Source organism: Lissotriton helveticus, chromosome 4_1 (genome assembly GCF_964261635.1).
Source record: "Lissotriton helveticus chromosome 4_1, aLisHel1.1, whole genome shotgun sequence".
Classification (NCBI taxonomy): domain Eukaryota; kingdom Metazoa; phylum Chordata; class Amphibia; order Caudata; family Salamandridae; genus Lissotriton; species Lissotriton helveticus.
Window position 1 is genome coordinate 449,702,048 of NC_136063.1, and position 27,279 is coordinate 449,729,326.

General features: G+C 44.7%; 1 protein-coding gene across 1 annotated transcript in view; it reads right to left on the minus strand.

Moving 5' to 3' along the window:
• TMEM67 (transmembrane protein 67) overlaps positions 1-27,279 on the minus strand; it is a 989,409-nt gene that overhangs the window by 202,185 nt on the left and 759,945 nt on the right. Inside the window, exon 23 of the mRNA XM_078687042.1 lies at positions 7,551-7,667. Within this exon, the coding sequence (XP_078543168.1) occupies positions 7,551-7,667 (117 nt within the window). The remainder of the gene's footprint in view (positions 1-7,550; positions 7,668-27,279) is intronic.

Below are 27,279 nucleotides of genomic sequence, written 5' to 3' on the forward strand. Positions count from 1 at the left end.
ACATGAGGATTAAAGACAGCCGGATAGAAGAACAAGTTACTTACCTTCGGTAACGATATATATGTAAGAAACATTGGTAGTGATAAATTCCTTACCTTAGAATTACCCCCAGGTGTCAGACTGGATCCGGAAAGTTTTCGTCAGTAGTACCCTTGCGTGTCGGAAGGTGGCATCGTGCGGCTCAGCGGCCGTCGTTGGCGTCATGTACGCCGTGATGAAGTCGCGGCAGCTACTTAGACGCCGCCGTTGCGCACTGATGTCAGTTCTGTACACGACTTTCCCCGCCAGGAACGCAGAGCCATGCAAGAAACTGACCACTGGTGCCCTGAAAGTGATGACCTTAACCCTAGAAATCAGTTCACAGAATGGGGAGGATGGGCGGGGCGGTAAGGAATCTATCACTACTAATGTTTCTTACAGATATACAGTTACCGAAGGTAAGTAACTTGTTCATCTGAAAGAAGCATGTAGTGATAGATTACTTACCTTAGAATAGATTCCCCAGCAATACCAACCCTGGTGGTGGGTCTGTGAACCAAAATCACACTAGGAAGTCCTGCAGAACAGAAAGGCCAAAGAAGCCATTTCTCTGGACTTGGCTGTCCAGGCAGTAGTGCTTGGTAAAAATGTGCACCGAGGCCCACGTAGCTGCCTGACAGATGTCATGCAAGGGAACTCCCCGTCCCAAAGCAGTATTCGCGGCCGTCGCCCTGGCTGAATGGGCATGTAGCCCCACTGGAGGCTCCTTTCTAGCCAATGAATAGCATGCTTTAATGCACAAAACAACCCATCGTGAGATGGTCCCCTAGTGCACGACCCAACCTTTCTTGGCGCCAACGTAGCCAACAAGGAGCTGACATCCACCCGGAACTGTTGTGTGCAGTTCAGATAGAATGAGAGCGCATGTTTAGGGTCCAGACGGTGGAGCCTCTCTTCCTCTTTTGTGGGATGCGGAGGCGGAAATAAGGTGGGCAAAGTGATGGTCTGCCCGATGTGAAAGGCAGTGACAACCTTTTGCAGAAAAGATTGACGTGTTCTTAGGACAACTTAATCTGGATGGACAGAAAGAAAGGGAGGTTTAGAAGAAAGAGCCTGTAGCTCACTCACTCTTCTGGCAGAGGTGATAGAAACCAGGAAAGCAGTCTTTAAAGTGAGAAGACTAAGAGGACAGTTCTGAAGTGGCTTAAAAGGAGCACACATCAGATAAGTCAAAACAAGATTCAAGTCCAACTGAGGAATCACGAAAGGGACAGGAGGGAACAAGTGCATGATGCCTTTCAAGAATCTATTTACAACAGGGGACTTGAAAAGAGAAGGCTGATCAGGAAGCCTTAAAAAGGCTGAAATGGCCGAAAGATAGCCCTTGATAGTGCCCAGAGCAGAGCCCTGCTGGGCCAAAGAAAGAAGGAACAGAAGAACCTCCGAAAGAGGATCCACAGCCTTTGCTGTGCACCATGCCACAAATTTGTTCCACCTGCAGGCGTATACCGTTTTAGTGGAGGGATGCCTAGCTGCCAGAATGACATCACAGACTTCGGGAGGAAGATCGAAAAACGTCAACTGCCACCGCTCAATCTCCACGCATGGCGGTGGAGGCTGGACAGGTTCGGGTGGAGGACTGTCCCCTGCAGCTGCGACAGAAGATCCTCCCGAAGAGGCAGTTGGATCGGGGGATCGAATGCCATGCTGAGTAGCTCGGGATACCAGTATCTTCGTGCCCAATCCGGAGCCACAAGGATGACTTGGGCCCAGTCGCGCCTGATCTTCTTCAGCACTATGGGCAGAAGTGGCATAGGCGGAAAGGCGTACAACAGACCGCAACTCCACTTGTGACGAAAAGCGTCGCCGAGCGAGTGCCGCCTTGGAAATTCTAATGCGCAGAACTGCTGACATTGCATGTTCGCGGCGAATAGATCTAACCAAGGCTCTCCCCATTGCTGAAAGAGACCTTTTGCGACGTTCGAGTGTAGACGCCATTCGTGATCCATCATGCACCAAAGGCTGAGTTAATCCGCTCTGGCGTTCAGAGAACCTGCCAGGTGTTGAACCACGAGGAAATGCCCTGATGTTCCAGCCATGTCCAGAGGCGCAGAGCCTCCTGACATAAGGTCCATGACCCCACCCGGTGTTGCAGTATCACATGGCGGTGGTGTTGTCCATGAACACCTGCGCCACACTTTCCCGGACAGAGGGAAGGAATGCCTTCAGTGCAAGTCGGATCGCCCGAAGCTCCAAAATGTTGATGTGGAGCCGGGACTCCGCCGGAGACCAGAGGCCTCTGATCTCCACCTCTCCCATGTGGTCACCCCATCCCAGGAGGGATGCATCCGTCACTAATGTGAGCTCCGGTTGGGGAAGGGGGAGGGATCTGCCAGTGACCCAATCGCGATTCGTGAGCCACCACTGCAATTGTTGTGCAGTGCCCTCTGAGATTTGAACGTGATCGGACAGGTTGCCCTGATGCTGTGTCCATTGCCATCTGGCATGATTTACCAACAGGATGCAGGAGGCCATCAGGCCCAGTAGCCGGAGGGTCATCCTGATCAAAACCCGAAAGATCGGAATCATAGCCTGAATATCCCAGACTCGCTGTTCGGGAAGATAAACCCGAAACTGCATTGAGTCCAGAACCGCCCGATGAAACGGAGCTTCTGGGAGGGAACCAGGTGTGACTTTGGCACGTCGATGGAGAACCCCAGCAAATGCAGGAGGTCGGCCGTAGTCTGAAGGTGGGAGTTGACTGTCTGGGGTGAGCCCGCCTTCAACAACCAGTTGTCGAGATAGGGGAAGACTGGAACCCCTGATCTGCGCAGATGGGCTGCGACCACCGCCATCACTTTCGTGAACACCAGAGGGGCACTGGTAAGGCCAAAGGGGAGCACAGTGAACTGAAAATGCTTGTGGCCTACCGTGAACCGCAGGTACCGCCGGTGGGCCGGCAGGACGGGGATGCGGAAATATGCGTTCTGCAAATCCAACGCTACCGTCCAGTCTCCAGGGTCGAGAGCAGATAAGACCTTAGCCAGCGTCAACATCTTGAACTTCTCCTTCCAGAGGAAGCGGTTGACGTTCCTGAGGTCCAAGATAGTACGCAGGCCTTTGTCCTTCTTGGGTACCAGAAAGTAGTGGGAATAGCAAGCACGTCCTACTTCTGGCACAGGAACGTGCTCGATGGCCCCTTGGCCAAGAGGGCCGTAACTTCCTCTTGCAGAAGTTACAGATGATCCCCCGACATGCGGTGGTACTGGGGTGGCATGGCTGAAGGGGTAGTGTCGAAGGGGAGGGAGGGAGAAACCCCTTCGGACAATTTGCAGCACCCACCTGCAGGGCCGTTTCTAGGTGTTTTGCCACCCTAGGCGAGAATTGAAAAATGCCCCCCCACTCCTTTTACTACCATCACTCTCTCCCCTGTCTTAAGAAGCCACCGGCTGTCTATGCTATAAAACAGTCTAGGCTCCAAAACTCAGAGCGCCCTGTCCAGCCCTAAAGTACTATATAGACGCTCCTGCACGTATTATTCAGAAACATCCGAGCAGGCTGAGGTAACAGCGAGCAGACAGACTCCCTCTCTGGCCCCATTAAAGCCCTCGTCTCTCCTTCGCTCGTGACCCATTCTTAAAGAAACCGGCCGCCCACATCAATGGACTGCAGGCAAGGAGCGGCCTCCAGGTAAATGTCTTTACTCTGTCCCTCCGTTCAATTTCTGGACTGGACTGGAGTGTCGTGGGGTCCTCTTGCTGATACAATACCACACCAGTGAAAGAAAGGAGGGGTATTGCAACCCCTGGGCACCAGAGATGCATACACCCTCTGGAAAGATTCAGCTATACAAGGATCTGTCATGACGCTGACAAACAAGCTTCATTTTTTATGCAAATTATATTGGTCTCTTTTCAGAAAGCTACTTGGCTCAATTCTTCTTTCTTAAGAAAGTACAATTCGATTCCCCATCACAATCCCAAGTAACAAAACAATAATCGACTCCTAACATAGCACAAACACAAACTGAAAGGTTTACACGCAGATCTCTGCCACAGGTACACTAATCCACAGCTATCCAGTCCGCACTGGGCGCCCCTTTCTTTAGCTGTGTAAACATTGAAGGTGTTAAGTTGAAATGTTTCGTACACAGACACTGAGCCAAACATTGCATCAATATCAAAGCCAAGAAGTTAAAGCAACCCGAAGCAGCCCTGTGCTGAACGCAGTGCTATACAAAACTCACAATAACAAATACTTGGAGTAGGGCATTTTCATAGGTTGCTCTTATCTTACTTTAGTGAAAATGTATTAAGCTCAAACCCTTCAAAACCAATTCCTTCTGGGCACTTTGTCTCACCGAAATATCTTGTTAGTTCAATTCCACAAGATAGGGGGTCTGATGCCAAATGGTGCAGTTTTCTATTCTGCAGTGTGGGAAACTAGTTTAATCGTTTTGTAGGGTATCTGCCAAGTCTGCATAGTTTGGCTATGGATGAGAAGGGGGCATCTAGACTTCAGCATGACACTTGTAAACAAGAGACACCGAGATCCACAGCTGCCCTCAAAAAAAAGTTTGTCACTGTATTCCAACCTGTCCCCTAATCCTTCACTCCCTCCCACATACTCTCCTAACCCATCACGGAACTCTTGCACATTACTCGTCACATTTTTATTTATTTTAAATTTGGAAAAAAAAAATATTCAAGTTACACTCAGTACCCCAAGTCCCCTAGAGGACTCTCACCACCACCCCCTATATGATCACACTTCAGGTTTTCACTCTTCACAAGTATCTCCCTTGGCACCTTGCTGCTCCACCTCCCTTCTGGGTTCTCTAAGCGCCCACAGTTATCCTCCTAGACCCCTCACTGCACCCCACTTCAGCTCCTTCACATCCTGTCCGCACCCCTCACCTGCCAACACACACTCTCCCACACCTCTCACATGCCCTCATCCACTACACTCCTGCATCCCTTCTGGACAACCTTTCTGCACCCGGGCCCCCTACACCTCCCTGCACCCCCGCTGCCTACCTGAAACTGACCTGAGGCCTGGGCTGTGAGTCTTCTGCGGAGATGTAGCGCGGCAGGATAATGCACCTGAGGCCTGTGCTGTGAGTCTTCTGGGGGAGATGTAACACTGTCGGTGCAGGATAATGTACTCGAGACCTGTACTGTGCCTTCTGGGGAGATGCAGCACGACAGGATATTGCTCATGAGTCATGAACAGAGAGGCTTCTTAACGGAGAGAGGAGTCCTCGGGCAGGCCTGGGGAGTCTCCAGAAAGTGCTCAATAAGCCAGAAAGGGGTAAAAAAGGAGCGTGTCAGGGAAGGTTTGTCACAAGCTTTTGAGGAGGAAAGAGCCGCCCCTCCGCCTCCCTCCCCTTCTCTATCCGAGACCTGCTAAGTCAGGCAACTAAGGCAGGTGCCGCCACCTCTGAAAAAACACCCAAAAGATGCAGGCAGGCCTCTGGAAAAAATGCAAGCGTGCTGAACAAAGTAAGGCAAAAGTTTATTCAGGTTATGCACTTCACTACCACATGTGTGGGCGACATGCACAGGGAGCTCGTTGTTCCAGGTCAGGTGTGCGATTCCACTAAGGAGATTCCCAAACTCATGCTTTTTGCCGCCCTCACCCTTTTGCCGCCCTAGGCGGCTGCCTAGTCTTGCCTAATTGTAGAAACGGCCCTGCCCACCTGTCAGATGTGATGGTGCGCCAGTGGGGGAGGGGATGGCGAATCCTACCGCCCACTGGTATTTTATGGGCCTGAAAGCTCGGACTAGAGAGTCTTTGAGGCGGATGATGTAGGGGTGGAGTGACCCGCCCTCTGGCCCCCTGCCCCGCCACAGCAGGGCCCACATCCGCGGCCGCCTCTAGGTTGGCTCTGAGGCTTGTGGCTGAACAAATATGTTGGGCGCCCCTTCCGTGGCCACAAAAGGGACGAAAAGCAGAAGTGGCCGTGAGCGTGGTGGAAAGGCCCAAGGACTTGGCCGTAGCCCGGGAGTCCTTAAAGCGCTCCAACGCATGATCTGCTTTGTCGCCGAAAAGGCGACGGCGATCAAAGGGCATGTCCATAAGGGAGTTTTGGACATCCCCCGAAAAGCCAGTGGACGGCAGCCAGGCTTGGCAGCGGAGCGCCACCGTCATGGAAATCGCTCGGCCTAGCGAGTCTGCGGTATCCAGTCCACACATTATGGCAAACTTCGCTGCCTCTCTCCTCGGCAACAGCCTGGGAGAGCAGTGTCCGGGCCTCCTCCAGACAGTGAGGCAGCACTCGCGCTACCGTAACCCACACAGAGTAGGAATATCGGCTCAAGAGGCATGCATTGTTCACCGACCGCAGCGCTAAGATGGCAGATGAAAACAGTTTCTTACCAAACTGCTCCACCTTGGCAAAGAATCTCTGAATAATATTTGATATCTTTTAGGTAATTTTAAGATCACACTCTCCACCTTACACATTATACTCCACACACCTGCATGCACCATCACGGCTGATACAAGAAAAGATCTCCGACAAAGAGCCATCTTGCGGGGCCCGTGGGGCATTGCAGTGCCGTCCCCATGAGGAGCAAAACACCCGATGACGAAGCATGACACCCACAAGGGTGTGTGAGGGCAACACTTCCAAATAAGGAAGATCCCCTGGAACCATATATTCCAGCCACACCTTTTCTTTAACATCTTCTATACCCTCTCCACATAGGAACAAGTACCCACACAGATTAGATGTGTCAATTATAGAGAGGAGCATCGGAAATGGATCTTAATCTGGCTCGTAGTACCCCTCTTTTCGATACATGACAAATAATTTATTCATTATTCAAGGACACCTTGTTTGCAGAGTGCAACATCATATTGCTAAAGGTTGAAATAGAAGAGTATACATGTTAGATTATCCTTGCCTTCGATAAGTATGCATATACCCACATTTATTTTCTTTGGTTAGGAAAACATAATATAATAAACAAACAAGCATAAGTCAACAGGTTTGGCTTTTTATGGCACATGCATAAAGTCTACAGACAGATATGCAGGCATACAGAACATACAAACAGGCAAAATGTACATATACATACACATAACAAACTGGCACACCTAGACAGATTGCCTACATGGTCCACACAGGCAGGCACGTCACCTATGCGAGCATGTTGACACCTATATACATAGCCTGGTTGGGCATGTATAGTATGCATTCTGTCTGTGTGCCGGTTTGTGTTGTGTGTGCATGTTTGACACCTCATGGTGGTGGTGGCTTTACTAATGCTAGTTTCACATGGAACAAATCCCACTTATTGCATTTACTACGCATACTTCAAGTAGGAAGCATATTAAGTGTGAAATACTAAATTACACATGTTGTAACCACCCACAACATTTAAGTCTTGGTGGATGCTCATCATATTACCAACATGAGTTCTAATGACACTCCGGGAAGAATGACCAATGGTCCCAACAACAGCTTACACTTAATGCTGTTTGCCCTACTGTAATTACAAATATTAGCATTGAAAAGGAACACAAAGATATGAAACAAAACAAATAAAATGAGTAAATGTTCATACCGCTTCTCTTTTCAAATTCATGTTCATTTCCTCCATGTTAGTATCCGAGTGTCCATGAACTGATCGGCCATGAATGTAGTAGCCAAAACATTTGTGTGACAACAGAAATACAGATATCTACAAGTTAAGAAAGAGAAACAAAATGTATTTTCGATTTTCTGTAATATAGCAATTGATATAATTTGATAATCTGCAGTAATCCCATTACATGCAAAGTGCATTTAAACCAACTACCTTCACAATTTAATTATAAAGAATGCTTGTATAATTATCTAAAACATCACTGACAACTAATTAGAATCAGAAATCTTAATTGCGTTCATTATTAAGAACATAATAAAATGGATGGCTTGAGGGTACGGATAAACAGATTCTGTCCAGCTCCATGAAAGCACACTGTTGGTTTCTGTGGTTCACAGTTCAGATTTTCCACAAAGGCAGTTTTGAAAGATGAAATTTCCTTCACTCACTGCATGATCAAATAAAACAGGTTCATGCACTAGAGAGCATTTCCTTCATGTGGAAACAGTGCTCCCTTGCGAAACTAATGTGCTAATTTACACATTTGTAGGAACAATTCTACATTCAATGAAGCTCCCATTGAACTGCATGTCTCACTTAGAAGTGCTCAAATTACACCTTGGGTCTGCTGATACACCTGCCTCTCAAAGTGCCTTTATGAAGGCACCCAAATGGCAGCCACCTTACAGGTATCCATCTTTTAAGCAAAACATCACTACTGCCTTCCCTCATAAATGCTTTATATTTCTTCCTCATTTTTGTGGTGCAGCCACAATGGTGAGTATTTAAGGGTGAAATCATTTCTAATCTGACCATTGATGTAATTTGAGGCCATATATTGTGCCTTTGGAAAAACAAGTACTTTAGGGCTGTACATTTTGGGTGGTCTGATAATAATTCTCCAATCATTACATTGAGTCCTACTTTTTCTCTTAACTTTGTGTACAAATAAAGGGTAGTCAAACTAGGGAAACAGACAACCGTGCTCACCATTTAAAATGTTGCTAGCCCTTGAAAATAGGACATAAATACCTTAAACACCAGGAAGTCCATTTTGTAATACCCACACACTACCGCAATCATTGAAGGCCTCCTAAATGATAAAGAAACTGGAAAGACTCTTCTGATGAATAACCAAGACAATAGGAGATATTCGAGTGAATAGCCAAAACAAGTATCATAGTTTAGGTTGAAAAATAGCACACGCAACACTTTAGACACAAGTAAAACAACACTGCTTGACTAACAGTGATGAAGCTTTCCAGGCACCAAGCTCTGGGGGAACAGTACTTGGGTCTAAAGCAATACCAAAATGAAAGTATAGAAAATACCCAATTTCCAACAGCAAACTGATTGAAAGATAGGATTGTGATGTCAGAGGCAAATGTGCAAGAACATTACAATAAACCTACACCAAAAAACCTCATGGCAGAAGTATGAAGTCACACCTGCGCATAAATGAAAAAGGAAACAATTGTTACACAACTAAATGAACCTGCTGACACCAAGACACACAATTGCATGCATACAAAAAGGCACAACACACATGGAACCAAACTAGAGAATTGCCAGGCTACTGCTGACAACAATGCGCCAAATTGCAGCACATATCTAACATGACCATCTACCATGATGGCAGAAAAGAGGACTTGGAAGGAATAACTGACCCTACCACAGTGAGAAAGTAATGCTAACAGCAATGTGCCATGGGAAGGATGCTAGAGGGCGCCCTGACCAATTAACAGGAAGCTGCCTTCATAGAGACATAGCTTACACCTTAAATGAATACTTGGCAAATTGGGTTTCTGCCTCATCTACAGAGTCAGAATGAGATGCAATGAAAGTGGTGTAAGATTTGCACACATTGGAAAATAGTATGGAGTGAGCCAGAACGAGAAATCAGACATTAAAAAGCTGGAAGAACTGATCACTGATCTGGAAAGTAAGAGTGCACAAGAGTCCGAACTCTCGAAAAAGTGTATGACAGAAAATACAAACTCAATCAGCCGTATACCTCTTTGGATACATTTTCAAACATGTCCTACAGACAAAGGCTTCATTGGGAAGGGGACACATCCGGAAGAATGATGGCCTGGTTAGCAGTAAACAAAAGATATAGAGACATGCTTTCCTTTGCATGGTTGGTTGGAATAGGAACTTACGATGTATACACATGGCAGGTAACATGATGTTTACAGAGTATCTGCAGACACTACACAATAAGAGTGAGGCCCCTGGGCCACAAGTGAGTCTCATATATGTGGAAAGGCCTAGGTTGCCACAACTTACCACTTACTTATTACCCACTAATTAAAGAGGAATGAGCAAAAAGTAAACTCCAGGTCATGATGGACTCCCGACAGAGTTTTATCACAAAAAGCTATAGAAACACGGCAGCCCCCCAACTCGTCATGGGAGCTACAACTTGGGATGACAGCTAAGCCAGGGAAACACCTGTAGGACTTTGAATCCTACAGACCACTGTCAATGATGACAGTAAATGCTAAAATACAAAGAAGATGCACTGTGAAAAGGCTGTTTACCGTTGTCACAGACATAATACATCCTGATCAATCAGGTTCTATTCCACATTTTAACATCATACATAGCCTACGACACTTGGCATATGTGAAATTCTTACTAGATATGACGACTGTAGAGTATGCAGGGGCTTCCATGGATATTGAGAAGGCTTTTGATACTGTGGAGTGGGCATTCATGTTTCAGGCACTCTAGAGATATAATTTAGTGCTTTCTATGCTACAATGAATATGATTACTATACTGACACCGCAGGCCCAAAAAAAATACTATTGCACAATTTGAGCATTGGGCTTTAGAGCAGTTCACTTTCAAAGGAAGCTCCATGTCTGCAATTTTGTTTGCCGTGATGGCGTAATGACTGGCCTGTGAGTTAAGGGAACAAATGGGAGATTGGTGAATAAAGGTTAGTAAAAGGTTGGTAAAGGTTCCAAAACACGGATGACATCTTAGGCCCCAATTTGGATGTTGGCCGGAATAACTCTGACCAACATCCAAGGTTTCAAATCCAACCGATGTATTACAATAATGGCAGCCGGATTAGAAACAGGCCGGTCAATCGGACTGGTTTCCGCCAGGCTCAAGGAGCCCATGGGGCAGTCAGAACCGCAACTTAATCCCTTACAGACGGAGTTTCCGCAGTCGGGATTATGATGTCGGTTTCTGACAGGCTTTCCATGTTGGGCTTTCCGACATCAAAAGCCTGTCGGAAAGCAACTTTGGGGGTCCTGCTTCGGCAGCCTCAGATTGGGGGCAGAGCAGGCACCAATGGTGCCCCTCTGTAAATCCCTGCACAGTGTGGCATGCCCCGTGAGGTGCATGCCACACCGTGCAGGGATTTACAGTGACTCCCATTTCTTTACTGGAGCTTGTGCTGTGGCTGGTTTCCGACTGCCGCACAAGCTCTCATGGGAAAATGGGAGTCTGCGACCACACTATGTGCAGCATATCATAATTGCAGTTTTGGACCGCCGACACTCAGTCGGTTGGTCCTGAAACTGTAGGGATGTTGGTCGGAGTTGCCTCGACCGACATCCACATTAGGGCCAAGTGTATCTGTGAGCTCCAAAGCATTCTCTTCTGCATTTGTTGCACATTCTAGATAAATACAGTGAAATACAGGGACTCCTACTACTTGGGCAAATCACGGATGTTCCCATTATGCAGGGGGCAAATAGCAACAAAAAAATAAAATAAGGAAACAGCCATTGCAAGTCCATTTCAGGAAGATTAAAGTAATGATTTACAAAAAGTGGGCATCAGACTGGCGCACAAACAACAGTTTAATCTGAATCTAGATTGCATACTTGATGAGACAAGGGTGCCCCACTATGATGTCTAATAAAAATTGTGGTTCTGTGTAGGTGACTTTATGTATTCCATGGGATATTTTGCTTATTCTGGGAACCGGACAACACACTATCATTCCTTATATGGAACTCATTCAAGAAGTAAGCTAGACACATTACAAATATTTTACGAATTTAAAAATATGAGAAAGGTGGACTGGGTGCTACTATCTACCCTCCCTAACTGCATGAGCCTGCAGATAGTCCTAAAAGGCAACATAGATTAAGGGCTGCCACAGAGATACTAAACTTAAATATGTTTCCATTCTTTGATTGGGAAGGCCTTTTTTGGTCTCCCCGATGCCACAATATGGGCCTGGGAAGACAGAATGGAGGCAAGGAGGACTTTGCCTGGTCCCAATGTGGAGACAAACTATTTTGTAAATTGTACTCAGACGCTAGACTGGATGCCTACTTCAATAATGGTTGTTAGAGGATGGGTGCTATATATATTATGGTGAGATGCTTTGCATGTTCAAAGTGGCTAGAGTTGAAATAGGCATCCATTATGGGCAATGCCTATGGCATGCAGGATGTCACAGGTAGCGCATGTCAGAGTGGTTACTTCCTAGACTCCAGAAGAACAAGTTACTTACCTTAGGTAACGCTTTTTCTGATAGAGACTCTAACCGCAGATTCCTCACCTTAGAATATTCCCATTGTGTCAGACTGGATTCAGAAAGTCGATGGCGTTGTTTGACTCCGTGCTGGCGGCGTAGGAAATGACGTTGCAGTGCCCATGTAGGTGCCAATATAGGCACCACATGGGGTGTTGACATCAGTTTCTTTTGTGATTATTTCTGTGGCAAAAATGCAAAGCGACATAAAAAGCAATATTTCTGTTTTGACTATTCTGCAGAGACTAACAGGATCTTTTGGATCAAGAGGCTAGTTCGCAGAGCTGGGCGGATGGGAGGATCGGGAAGGAATCTGTGATTAGATAGAGTCTCTACCCGAAAAAGCATTAACAAAGGGAAATAACTTGTTTTGGTAGAGGCTCCTAACTGCAGATACCTCAACTTAGAATAGATACCCAAGTATATCTCCCAGGAGGTGGGGTCTGCGTACTGGCTCATTAAAAAATGTCCTGGAAGACTGAACAGGCAAAATGCTGGTCTTGACAGACCTGACTGTCCAAGAAGTAGTGGTTCGTGAAAGTATGGCGTGAAGCCCACGTAACAGCTTTGCAGATGTCCATTACAGGTACCCTAGCTACTGTGTAGCAGATCCTAATGCAGAGTACAATCCATCAAGAGATAGTCCGCTTCTGCCAAGACTTCCCATTTTTCACTCCTGTGGACCCAATGAATAGCCGATAGTCTGCCTGATTGCCTTTGGTGAAGTCACTATAAAATAAAAGAGCTCTCTTTGGGTTCAGGTGATAGAGTCTCTCCTCCTCCTGGAAGGGAGGGGGCGAGGCAAAAAATGTCAGGAGACTGATATACTGGCTAACATGGAAGGGGGGGGACAGCCTTCGGCAGGGAGGAGGCACGTGTCTGAAGGACCAGTTTGTCAGGAAAAAAAGCTGGTGTTAGGAGTGTGGAACGACAGACCTTGAACCTCGCTGACCTGAAGTAGTGGCCACTAAGATGACCATTTTGAGAGCTAAGAGCAGCAGCGGACAGCTGTTTAGTGGTCGAAGGGAGAACACATCAGAAACCTGAGAATCAGATTGAGGTCCCATTTGGGCATCACAAAGGCGATAGGAGGGAACAAGTGCAGTAAACCATTCAGGAAACGAGCCTCAACAGGTTGTTGTGTTAGATTTTAGATTCCAAATGAATTTCCAGATTAATGCCCTCATATAGGTAAAATTTGCGTTGCCCTTATATAGGCATAGATATCCAGTCCTTATTTAGGCATAGCCCATGCTGCACAAATACAGGCATGGTTACTTCCATCTGTTCATCTATTTCACAACGATTTCTTGGAAACCCAGACTCTTAAGCCGTTAGGGACTTCCCCTTGCTTGAATATTGATTTCTCCAAGAACTCATTATGTTTGAACATCTATTCCTTAGGGGTTCATTCAAGACCTTCATATGCCCGACTTTACGTCAAAGCTGGCATTCCTAAACACCTTCAAGGTATGAATATACCTTTACGTACTATGGCAAAGCACGGTGTGGTTCGGTGCAGTACGACTACCTACTTGCCAGACGCAGCTCACTACAGCAAGTTCCAAAGTAAGCCAACTCTCCAGCTGACGCACTGATCAGAAGCTGTCATCCTCCTGCCGAGAAATCCAGCTCCAGTGTTTCTGACTCCCCTTGCAGGGTGCTGGGAAATCGAGTCCGTGAAAGAGATACCAACCTCTCTCATTCTAAGGTATGGAGATGATTAGAACCTAGAGACACCTTTGGCAATTCTTGGCAAAACTAAACCTATGCTAAAGACAACACCTACTTCTTCCCTTGTACTAGACCCAGGTTAGGTATACTGGGGTAGGCGTATTTTAGAAGCACCAGTTGAGTATTTTAGCCTGTGTTATTTATGTATGTATTTTTACATGTATTAGCAACAGACAATGCTATCACAGTATTATTTTATATTACTGTTTAAACAGTACGCATTATACGTTGCATTCTGTCTAACGATTGTAGCAGTTCACCTCTCTTGCATGAGAAAGAAGACTGTTCAATAAAACCTTTTGTTGAAACCCCGTCTCTCTATTTCTATGCAACTCTGTAGAGACGAAGCATTAACGATTGACTGAGTGAAATAGTTATCTATTGTTTCCATGACTCTGAAGATACGTTTCGATTCTTGGGGAAACAAAGTTGTCATGTTTATGTATTTGTCAGAAACGAATCCCTTCTTGTTTATTCGAGAAAGTTTCTATTGACCTCTGAGCTAGCTGGTACTCACAATTAAGTTTAGTATACTCGATAGAGACATACTGACCTCAGTCCTATGTCAAATCTATAGTGTATATTATTCCAATGCGCAGAGCCTATTGGGAATATAGGACCTACACTACAAGGTGTCTTGAACGGGTAAGGTTAGTCCGGCAACCACGGAAATCCGAAATGGCTGACAAGCAACTTTTGACAGAACCCAGGGCAAGGCTTTGCCGGTCAAAAGATGAAACAAACACCGCCATGGTGCAGAAAGGGGTTCACATGACGTGTGGAGCACCAGGCCACAAACTTTTCCCAACGTCAAGCATATAACGTTTTGGTGTAGGGAAGCCTGGCTGCCAGGGTGACATCACAGACCTTGCAGGAACACTGAAAACCCTCAACTGCCACCACTCATTTACCATGCAAGAAGGTGGAGCGTCTGCAGGTTCAGGTGCAGGGCTCTGCCCTGCTTCTGCGACAAGATATCCTCTGAAGGGGAAGCCTGATCAAAAGGACCAATGCTCACCGCGGGAATTCGGAATACCACACTCTCGGTGCCCAATCTGGAGCCAATAGAATAACTTGGGCCTGGTCGGTGCTCATCTTCTTGAGAACACAGGGCAGGTATGGTATCGACTGAAAGGCTTACAGGAGTCCCAAGTTCCACTCTAAACTGAATGCATCTCCGAGAGAGAGATGCTTTGGAAACTCCAACTTGCAGAAGTGCTGATATTGTCGGTTATCGGCGTTGGCGATCTCATCCTGCCAAACCTCTCTCTATTCTTGTAATACAACTCACTCCACCACTGGATGTGGTTACCATTCGTGATCTGCAAGCCATCAACAGTTGAGTTTTTCCGCCGTAGCATTCAAAGAGCCTGCCAGGTGTCGTACCACCAGAGAAATGCCCTGGTCCTCGAGCCAATTTCAGAGACGCAGAGCCTCCTAGTACAAGGTTCACAACCATGCCCCTCTTTGCTTGGTGCAATACCACATGGCAGTTGTATTGTCCATGAACACTTGAACTAGCCTCCCACTGATGGATGAAAGGAAGACTTTAGATGCTAAGAGGATCTCTCTCAGCTACAGAATATTGATATTAAGCTGAGATTTTGCTGGAGATCAGAGTCCTATGAGCTCCACTTCGTCCCAACCCAGAATTGATGCATTGATCATCAATGTGAGCTCTGGGTGGGGAAGAGTGAGGGGTCTGTTGCTTACCCAATTGTGGTTTGTGAGCCACCACTTTATATATTTTGCAGTCTTCGTTGAAATCTGGACCAGGTCAGAGAGGTTTCCCTGGTGCTGCACCCACTTCAGTTCTCACTGCAGAGCCCCCACATGCCATGTGGCATGCTTTACCAACATAATGCAGGAGGCAATCAGACCCAGCAGCCTTCAAGTCAGTCTAAATGAAATCCAGGACTGAGCCTGAAACATAAGGATCATAGCCTGAATAACCCAGCCTTTCCGCTCCAGGGGGTAGGTGTGGAACTGCACTGTATCCAGAATCGCTTAGATGAAGGGAGCATCTGAGAAGCAATCAGGTGCCACTTTCAGAAGTTGATAGTGAACCCCAGTAAGTGCAAAAGGTTTGCCATAGTCTGGAGATGGGTGACGACTGCCTGGGGCGAACAAGCCTTCAGCAGCCTGTCATCGAGGTAGGGGGGAAGACTGGGACCGCCAAAGATGAGCTGCAACCACTGCCATCATTTTTGTGAACACCCGAGCGGCACTTGTGAGGCCAAAAGGGAGCACCGTGAGCTGAAAATGCTCGTGGCCCACCAGGAACGGCAAGTAAAGCATGTAGGCTTGCAGGACGGGGATGCAAAAATAATACTCCTGCACATCTATCACTTCCATCTAGCCTCCAGGGCAGACATGACCTGAGCCAGGGTTATTATTTGGAAAATATCTGTAGCCATCAATGCCTGTTGTTGTTACATATATGTGCCGAATTATCTTACAGATGCTCACTTATTGACTGTATTAATTAACGGGCCAACTAATGATGTACGTATAAAATGCCGGTGATATGCCGATACACGGCAATATTGACAAACAGACACCGGCAGTGGCGGCTTTCATATCCGATGCGGTATGAAAGGCATTGTGAAAATTTTCATTGCTAACCTGTCCAAAATGGCAGCCAAACTTGCATATACTATCGCATTTGGTCCGTTGTCAGTTACATCTAGATGACGTGTATATAATGTTCATTAAATCAATGGGGTGTCACCCACAGAATCAAAGGACCTGGGTATAGGTAATATAAAAAACAAGGTGGTCTTCGATATTGATTCAAACACAAATATATAAGTATAAATTATGTCTTATTTGTGCGATTAAATCCAAACACATTGATTCAAGCAAAGGGAGGGAGATATATTAGCATTGATATTGTTTATAAACACATTGAATGCAATTAAAAACAGTACCCAAAAATAGCAAATTAAGCTAAACAGGAAAGATGGATTTTAGCCACACTCTGTATTCTTGTTATACCAAGATTTGTATATTTATTTACATCATCATAAAACAAATATATATACGGCGCACAGGACTGTCAGAGTACAGTCAGAAAAAGAAAAAGAGGTGCTCTCGTGATTTTGAAATGGAAAGGAAAGAGAGATAATTAATATAATATACAATAATAGTATTTACACATAATGGGGCGGAAGCTATCCGCTGTAATATGAGCCTGTCCACATCAATTAAAAAAGGGGATAAGATTAGTGTGGGGGAGGTACAGGCCAATTATGGTAAACCGTCGACGTTTCGACCCTAGTGCTCCAGGGGTGTTTGGGACCTCGGCTGCGGGTCTTCTTCAGGACAAAAACAGTGGGACTTGGGGGAGGAAGGGGGGGTGTTTTGATAGGCTTGGTATGGCTTCCAAGATGATCTAGGCCGTGGTCCAGCAGGTTGTCTGGATCGAACACCTGAAGTACAAGGATGAGGCTTATATTAGGTGCTATATGGGGTCCATTCAAATACAAGATATGGTTCATTGCAAGATGCTGGGTACATTACCAATGGTGCTGTAAGGGGGAGACCTTCGTCTGAGCGTCTTAGAGGCAGGTCACCTGTCTGATATCAAAGAAAGACACTGGGTCAGAGCCCATCTCCCAGGGGCAACCAACTCCAGATGTTCAATCTACTGATGCAACGGTCATTCGTGATTCTCAACTCACCTAGTGGATTGGTGGTGGGCTGAGATGTGGGTGCAGCGTGGTCGCGGCCTGTTCGACTGGATCAGGCCTGTAGAGTAACGAAAGGAGCTAATCAGGTCCCCGGTCTGTCAGGTTTTACTTAATACACCTGCTGCTTAGGTACATAAAGGGACTTACCAAGAAGGGGGTCAGGTGGGAATTCCTACCGGGGCCCCCACGGGCAGACCGGTGGTGGTGGCCCTTGAATTCGTCTTGAAACGATCTAGTTCGATTTCAGGTAAGTAGAGGTAATATGAGGTACCGGGGTTACCTGGTGTGGAAGACAAGAGAGGGGCAGTATTATGTATCACTGCACCGGTTCTGTTGTATGTCCGCTTCCAAAGTAGAGTTGAGCTGGGACATGTGCTTACCTCTTGAGTTTGTATGTGAAGGTCTAAGGTTAGCGGATGATTTCAGGTAGCTAGTAGTAGACTCACACCCACACACAGGCTAAGCACTTACTTTCGGTTTCAGGTAAGTGGAGGGAATACGAGGTACCGGGGTTACCTGGTGTAAAAAACAAGAGAGGGGCGGTATTATGTGACACTTCACCGATTCGGTTCTGAAGTGATTACATGTCCGTTTACATCGTGGAGTTGAACTAGGACATGTTCTTACCTCTTAAGCTTGTGTTTCAAGGTCTAAGGCTAGCGGAAGATTTCTTGCAGCTTGTAGTAGGCTCGCAACCGCACACCGGCTGAGCACTTACTTCCGTGGAGTAAAATAACATCACGGGACCCTGTACTAGCCAATCATTGGGTGCTACGTCCGAACGTAGACATTGTGGACGGACTGGACGTAGACATTGTGGACGGACTTACGTTTATGGCCCGTCTGTGAGATCAACAAAGGACTATATTTGGTAGATTTTGTGGTTCAAGATCCACAAGTTGTAGTTTACGTTCCACACTGTGAGCACAATGGAAAAGAAGAATAATAAAAACGGCAACCATAGTTATCGAAAAGTAGTATATACATGTCGATTTTAGATTCGGAAGTATGTATTGGGTTAACGAGTCATAATTAACTACATACAGTCATATTACAATGGTAAATCGATCCTAATGTGGAACATAATTCTGAAGGCATTGGTTGAGAAATAGCAACATTACAAACAACTGTACAATAATTACAAACCAAAAATTAGACCCTGGTTACATACAACATTATTACATAGACATCACTGTTGTATAGGGTGCAAATCACAATGTATACATCACATGTCCCATATCACAGTAGCTACCAGAAAAACAGGATACATGTTTTATGGACTAGAAGGTTCTACGTATGGCAAAGCGATCGATGAATATCAGCATGGTGTTGCATGATTGAATGAAAAAGTGCTGTGGGATTGTTATCAACCATTACGAATGGCCACCATTTGTCTAAGGACCTCTTCACGATCGTTCAAACCGCGATTGACAGTGTCGAACAAATGCATCCAGCGACATTCGCGGGTGCTCAGAAGTTTAGCATAGTTACCTCCCCGGGGTTTTTTTGTAACCTTCTCCAAGATCCACCATGTAAAACTTTCTGGTTGGTGGTTGAATTTCAAGAAATGGTCAACTAATGGTGCCCCTTGTACCTTGCAGCGTATTTTGCTGCAGTGCTGTAGGATACGGGTCTTGGTCTTTTGGGTGGTTTGGCCAATGTACATGAAGCCACACGGGCACATTATGGCGTAGATTGCCCCCATCATATTGCAGTTGGTGTATTGTTGCATCGTATGGGTGTAGTTATTATAGGTACATACTTTCACTTCTGATGCCATTGCACAGGCCTTACAAGTGCCGCACTTAAAATGACCCAGCAAGGGAGGAATGTTCCATAGCACTGTTTGACTCTCAACCTTCTGTTGGTTTAACATTGAATGTACTACAAAGTCTTTCACACTCCTACCTTTACGGAAGGCGTGCATCGGGGGATCAGTTACACCTATCTCTTCTGCTACTAAGTGCCAGTGTGTATTGATAGTTTGCTTGATCTCTGTGCTACAGGTGTTAAAGGTAGTGACACATATGAGTCTGCTTTCTGTGGAATCCGCTTTTTGTCTGGGTTCTAATAGGGACTCTCTATGGCTGAACCATGCTCTTTTGCGTGCCTTCCTAACCAAACTTCTAGGATATCCTCGATCCATGAGTCTTTTAACTAGAACGTCCGATTCCCTGAAGTAGTCAATTTTCTTGGTGCAATTTCGTCGCAACCTCAGGAACTGACCAAAGGGTAGGTTATCCCTGAGGTTGCGAGGGTGATGGCTCGAATATCTGAGAAGTGTGTTTTTTTCCGTGGGTTTTCTAAAAAGTGTTGTGTATAAACCACCACTTTCTTCTTTTATGGTCAGATCTAGAAAGTTTATTGAGTTATTACTACTCTCAATTGAGAATTGAATGTTGTCATTTCTCTCATTTAACCAAGAATGGAAGGCCATCAACTCCTCCTGTGTGCCCCTCCAAATGAGGAGCACATCGTCGATATATCAACGCCATTCGAGGATTTTTGTCCTGTGGGGGTTACTGTCATGTAAAATCCACTTATGCTCAAAACCGTCCATGTAAATAATGGCAAGGTTCGGAGCAAAGCTTGCCCCCATGGCCACACCGCTCGTTTGTTCATAAAAGTCCGCATCAAAGATGAAATAGTTTCTTTTCATTGCTATTTCTAAGAGTGACAATATAAAGTCAGTCGGGACCCGATGTGGGCGTGCTCTACCATCGAGAGCAGTTTCAATCGCATCCATTGCTGCTTGTTGGGGGATGTTGGTGTATCAGGACGTGATGTCCATAGTCACCAGCAGTTCCTGTGTGGGATCAAATCTGCTCCCATCTATTAGTTGGATTACCTGCATGGTATCTCGTAAGTAGCAGGTCGTGGTCTCTGCAATGGGCTTGATGAAAAGGTCAATAAACTTACAAAGCGGTTCCAAAATCGAACCACATCCGGAAATGATAGGCCTGCCCGGAGGTTTTGTCAGTCCCTTATGTATCTTGGGTACAGTATATATCGTTGGGACTCGTGGATAAGCATTATTCAAATATTCGCACTCCAATTTGGTGATTATGCCTTCCTGGTGTGCTGTGTCCTTTAATGTTCTAATTTGGGTGGCTATGTCATTGGTCGGGTCTTTGGGTAGTCTCCTGTAGTTGCCCTCTTTGGCCAACTGCAAAAGAATCTCTGCCTTATATGCCTCTCTATCCTGGATGACTATAGCCCCGCCCTTATCGGCGGGCTTTATCACTATATCCTGGTTCGTATTTAAGTTATGCAATGCCTGTCGTTCTTGTTTAGAGATGTTATATTTAACATATTTTCTGTCCGTTAGTAATTTGGTAATGTCTCCCATTACCATTTGTTCATAGGCTAAAATCCTAGGTGGCATCATGTGTGTGGGAGGGGTAAAGGTGGAGGGGGGTCTTAGGCCAGTGTTACTGTTTGTGTTGTTGTAAGGTATCTTATTGAAGTAGTATTTTAGGCGAACCTTGCGAAAAAATTGATGAAGCTCTAGTTTCAAATTGAAACTATTCGGTAGGCTGGTTGGGACAAAGGACAACCCCTTTTCCAAGACTCGTTGTTCTTCACATGTCAGGCTATAGTTAGATAGATTAATCAAAGGGCTACTTTGATTTGATAAAGTGGCTGTGTCTACCACCTGTAATGCTGTGATCGTGTCCGTATGTCGCCATGTGATTCCTGCCTGAAGTGTACTTGTTTCCCTGGTTTGTCTCTCCCTTGGTTCCAAGTTTGTTGTCCCCTGCTCTGTTTCCATGATGCTTGGCCCCGACCCCTGGGTCGTCCCCAGGGGCGACCCCGCCCACGTTGGTCCACCCATGGGTCCTGTTCTAAAAAACCCTGGTCCCCGTCTTGTCCCGCGGTACTTGTGGATGGTTGGTCTGATTCAGAGCCGCTACTGACTGAGGAGTTGGAGAAAGTATTGTATCTCCAGTAACCTCCACTATCTCTAGTTGTGTAAGTCCCTCTTGATTCCTGATTATAATATCCTTCAGCTAGGTATGGGTATACTGTCTTTTTGTCAAAGAATTTGATATCCTTTGATAGCTTGTCCAGCTTTGAGGCTTGCGTAAAGATGTCAAATTCTTTTAGGGTTTTCTCAAGTCTTTCTAGGGCTTCTTTGCCGTTCTTCAACGGCGCGTCATCCACGATCTCCTTTCTCAGGTCCGCTATTTCCTTAGTTAGGCGTGCAACTTCCTCCAAAGCTGTTTCAACCCCAAGCACCATCCAGTGCCTGGAGCAGTTGTTGGATATGAAGCTGAATTTGCCTTTGAATACGGGGTTCTCTACAAATATGGCTGGTTCGTTGCGAACCTGAAGACCCACTGGGATCACGTTGGCTTGTAGATATTGAGCCAATGAGTGTCCGTGGAGTCTTGTTCTTATGAGCTTTTTTTCAAGTCTTTCTAATTTATTGATTTTGCCGCTTACCCCTGGAGTGCGTGTAACGTTTTCTTAACGGAAGCGAGTTGGAGCGAGGATATTTATATATATATATATATATATATATATATATATATATATATATATATATATATATAAATAAATAAATATATATATATATATATCACAAGAAATCTTCAGACCTCCACTTGCGCGGCGAAAGAAGAGGCGGACCCCACGATATCCAGGCAAGTTAATTTTATTCACAAGCCTTCAAAATGCAACGTTTCGAGTACTGACGTACTCTTGTTCACACACCACATTTGTATTTTTGATTTTCTTTTATGTTGTTGGTTCTGACCCCACCTGTGGGCCACACCTCCCACACATGCATCACATGATCCAACCTGTGGCCCGGATTAAGTAATTTAAAGCAACAGTGCACCACTGTGTATATAAAGAAAATCACAGATGTTGGACAATGTCGCAATAGTACATTTGAACTCAATAGCAATAAAAATAATGCAGCTGATGTCAATTCCACCACAGTGAACACTGTTGGGTAGATACAAATATATATTACTGTATGAATGTATATATATATATATATATATATATATATATATATACACACTGAAAAAAACATAGGTTTCTGACATGTTATAGTGAGAAATGAGCATTTAAAAAACCTTAGAAATTCACTGTTATAGTTAGCTGGACATTTCACTCATACAAAACCATTGAAATTCCTCCTTTATAGTTATTTCTACTAACTATAACTCGCGCGCCCGCAATCCACTGCTGATAATGTCACACATTACATCATTCATGACATGGTCAGTGACATCATTGATGACATCCCTGATGACATCACTGATTACATCATCTAGTGAATGTGGTTTGGTTTGATATTCAAATATGTATTACTATATAAATAGCAATCTGCATTGAAGAATGAGTGGATGTATTAGTGTCTGGATACAGGATTTAGTAGCTGTGAGATTGACTTTTTAAGTGACTAATGTAAAGTGTCTCACTAAATATATGAGTTAGTGACTAAACTGTGTGAATGTCTGTATCACTCTGTCTGTTGTTGTGTAAACTGCTGCATCAGTTGGTTACCAGGTACATGAAAGTATATATTAGATATTGATTAGTTAGGTAAGTATTTGTATGGGACAGTGAATGTGTGTGTGATTGGGTGGGGGGGTGACTATGCAAAGATGTGTGAATTACTGATTCACTAGGTATATGAGGTTACAAGTGCATGCGGAAACAGTTGTTTGAGTGAGTGAGTATGTTTATGACTGTGTTGATGAGCAAATATATCTCTTAGTGATACATGAGCAACGAAGTAGAAAAATAAAAGGCAGTGTATGTGACAGTTGTATATAAATAACTATACATAAGAGTCAGTGATTATGCAAATGACTGTATGGAAGACTGTATATTTGTAATAGTGATTTTATAAGACACTAAGTAAGAGTTACTATCTGCATAAATAAATTAAGTAGTGTTTGTATAAGTGTGTAGCTGAGTAAATGTAAGTGTGGTCAATGGTTTGCATGAGTGAGTAGGATGACTGTATAAGTGAGTAGGATGTGTGCTGGTGTTTTAATGTCGATATAGGTGTATAAGTGCATTTGATAGTGTTCTATTGATTTGTGACCGTGTATGAGTAAATTTATAGGTGACTGTTTAGATGTGTGTGTAAACCTAGGAATCACTGAGTGGGTTTTTAGAAACTCGTATTGCTGTGTTAATGGTTTCAAAAATGGTACTTTGTATTTTATACTGAGTGATTAAAGGTTATTCTACTGTGTGATGAGGTGTATCAGATTGTCACATGGATGATGTCATCAGTGATGTCATTTGAGATGTCATCAGCGATGTCATCAGTGATGTTACTGACCATGTCATGAATTATGTAATATGTGACATCATCAGCAGTGGATTGCGGGCGCGTGAGTTATAGTTAGTAGAACTAACTATAACAGAGGAATTTAAATGGTTTTAATAGAGTGAAATGTCCCGCTAACTATAACAGCCCTGAAACCAATTGTTTTTTAAGTGAATTTCTAAGGTTTTTTAAATGCTAATTCCTAACTATAACATGTCAGAAACCTGTTTTTTTAAAGTGAATTTCGAAGGTTTTTTAAATGACAATTTTTAAATGTAATAATAGTTATATTTATTTTTTTGATACGGATTTTCTAAATTTTTTAACTATTTTTTAAATTACATTATGAATTTTTAATATAAATGTAAAAGAAATGTTTTTTAAAATATTGAAACTCAAATATTTTTTTTGTTTTATATTTTTATTTTAATATATTTATATTATTTTCTTTATTGGATTTTTTCCCCAATTTTTTGGGGGAATCGCACCGACCGTACCTTTCTCGATCACTGCGTGGAACATAGCCACCATAGCCACCATTTTAGGAATGTTGTGAAGCATCCGCGTAGGGTGTGCGACGGGTGCGTATTTTCATGCGCGATTGCTATGTGACCGGTACGCGACTCCAGCTCCCGGGCACTCGCGACACATGCGCATTACTGTACGCGACCCTCGCGCGCTTCCGCGTGACATCATATACTTTTTTACGCGGTGGGTGCGCGACTCACGCAAAAAATGTTATTGTCTAAAATGATATGATATGTCTTTATATATATGTCCTTAATATACATATTAGGGCAAAACATTATCTAAGCTATTCATAAAAATAATATTTTTTCGCTCGTAATAAACTTATATTATTTTTTAATGCAATTTCGCGAAGTCGCGTTGGGTGCGTGCTGCCTGTGTGCATGGTGCGTTGACCCCATGTGACTGAAAAAAAAAAAATTTGATTGGTTCATAACATTTCCCATTGTAACTATTGAAGGACCCCACTCATTTCAATCATTCTTCTTTGAGTTTCTTTGGAAACGCATCTCTCATCTTAGAAGAATTTTCTTTGGATCATTTCTTTTGTTGGATTTTTCAAATCCAGGAAGAATTTATTCCAGAACCTCCACGTCCCGAAAGACCTGTGTCGGTGATCTGGAAGGCCAAAAAAAGGTGAATGCCGCCAAAGTAACCTCTAAAATATGTGAAAGGGTCCTATCCAGAAGCAGTGCGGAGGAGAAATATGCCTGTGGTCCTGCCAGTATGTACAAACATCTGAAGACTCTTCACCCAGTCAATCTGGCTCGGGTGGAGTGCAGAAGATTACAAGAGAACCCTCCACCTGCAGTGCCTAGTACTTCTTTTACTTCCACATCACCAGCATGACCGGACATACATCCAGAATTTGCTCAACTGAAGCAGCACTGCATAAAGTGCAACCAGCTTCTATGCTATGGAGAGCAGTCTGTTGACCTAGTGTGTACAGCGCAACTAAATCATCGTTGTTAGACTTTTGTTTGCTTTTTTTTTGTTGGGAATGGCTGTTAATGCCTGAAGTTGGCTGCTTTTTCATCCTTTTTTCTTTAAAAAAAAACCACCAAAAAAATAACAAAATCATTTAGAAAACTACAAAAAAAATATAAAACAAAATACCAAAAAAAAAGTTCTTTTCAGAACTAATTTCTCTGGTTAAAGAGCTTTATTTGTATGATAGTGTGTGAAAGTTTGGTTGAATGTATGCGTAGTGCATAATTGACTGAAAGAATCCATTTTGAAGAAGGTTGACGCCGACCCCTCAGTGTTTAGCAATTATCGTCCTATCTCGCTCCTCCCTAAGCCAGCCAAGATACTGGAGAAAGCTGTGCAAGAGCAATTAGCTGACTACCTTGAATCTAGACAACTTCTCCATGACTCTCAGTCCGGTTTTAGACCCGGCTTTAGGACGGAGACAGCACTACTTGAGGTGTCTGAGACCATTTGTGATGCAGGCGAGGAGGCCATGTTGGTGCTCCTCCACCTGTCCGCGGCTTTTGATACCGCCTCTCGTGCTATTTTATTAGATAGACTGTTCAATCTTGGGATACGGGGTACTCCTTTGGCCTGGATCAGATCTTTTCTGATGGGTAGAACGCAGCAGGTCTTCCTCTGGCCTTTTGTTTCAGAGGAAAAACCTCTTTTCTGCAGTGTCCACCAGGGCTCGGCACTGAGCCCCCTCTTCTTTAATGTCTATCTCGCTCCTCTGGCTGAAGTAGTCGAATCCTGGGGGTCAGAGTGATCTCTTATGCTGATGACACTCAGCTTGTGTTTTCCTTTAGAGTTCACTCTGACGGCAGCTTTGCCAACTTTAGACGTTGCCATACCAACATCTCCTCTTGGATGACTTCCAACACCCTTAAGCTGAATACTGATAAGACCGAGGTACTATTCTTCAATCAAAGTGCTCCACTTCCTCCTCTATTGTGGTGGCCATCGGAGCTTTACCCCCCTCCGGTACCAGTCAAATCAGCTCGTAACCTGGGCTTTCAATTTGACAATGAACTGTCTTGTAAGACTCAAATTAATAAGGTCACCTCAGCTTGCTTTGGTAAACTCCGTATGATCAGGAAAATTCTACCTTTTCTTCCCCTGGACTCGCGTAGTACCGTCGTTCATTCTCTAATCACTTCACATCTAGATTATTCTAATAGCATGTATGCGGGAGCCCCAGCATATTTGATTAAGCGGCTTCAGACTGTGCAGAATGCCGCAGCTAGGCTGATATGCAACATCCCTTATCGCCATTCAATCGCCCCATATTTGGTGGAACTGCACTGGCTGCCAGTTACTTATCGCATCCAATTTAAATATTTGGTCCTGTCCTTCAGGGCCCTCAACAGCCTTGGCCCGGCCTATCTCAGAGGCAGGCTAAAGTCCGTTCAGTCTACCCAAGCTCTCTGATCTAATCATCTTCCCCTTCTCCGCTCTCCTCGCTTTCGTTGTTCTAGAACGGGGGGTAGAGCCTTTGCTGTTGCGACTGCTAAACTGTGGAACACGTTAGGGCAGATCCCCGATGTTGTATTCTAAACATATGGCAACCAACAGATCTCAATGTGGCACAAAAACCATGGGCTACAATGGCGATGGCAAAAAGGAATATTGCCAAGAATTGGGGTTCCGAAGTGGCGCCCTCACAATCACAATAGGAAGAAGATATGGACATGGCAATGATAGCTGAAAAGGCGGTATACGTACACAGAGGTTGCCCAAAGAAATGGACACGGATATGGGGGAAGTGGAATGAAGTCAGAGGAAATCTCTGTGAGCCTCCACATACAGAGCTCACACCTGAGAACAGTCCATAAGTGATTTGTACTGGACGTGGACTAGAGGTGCGGGTGGGGAGAGGGGGGGGGGGGTCGATCAGGAATATGCTCTACTGTTATATGTAGTGTTCTGATGTTAGAAATACAGACATGATATACCGCTCATGCGGAACTGTAACTGGATG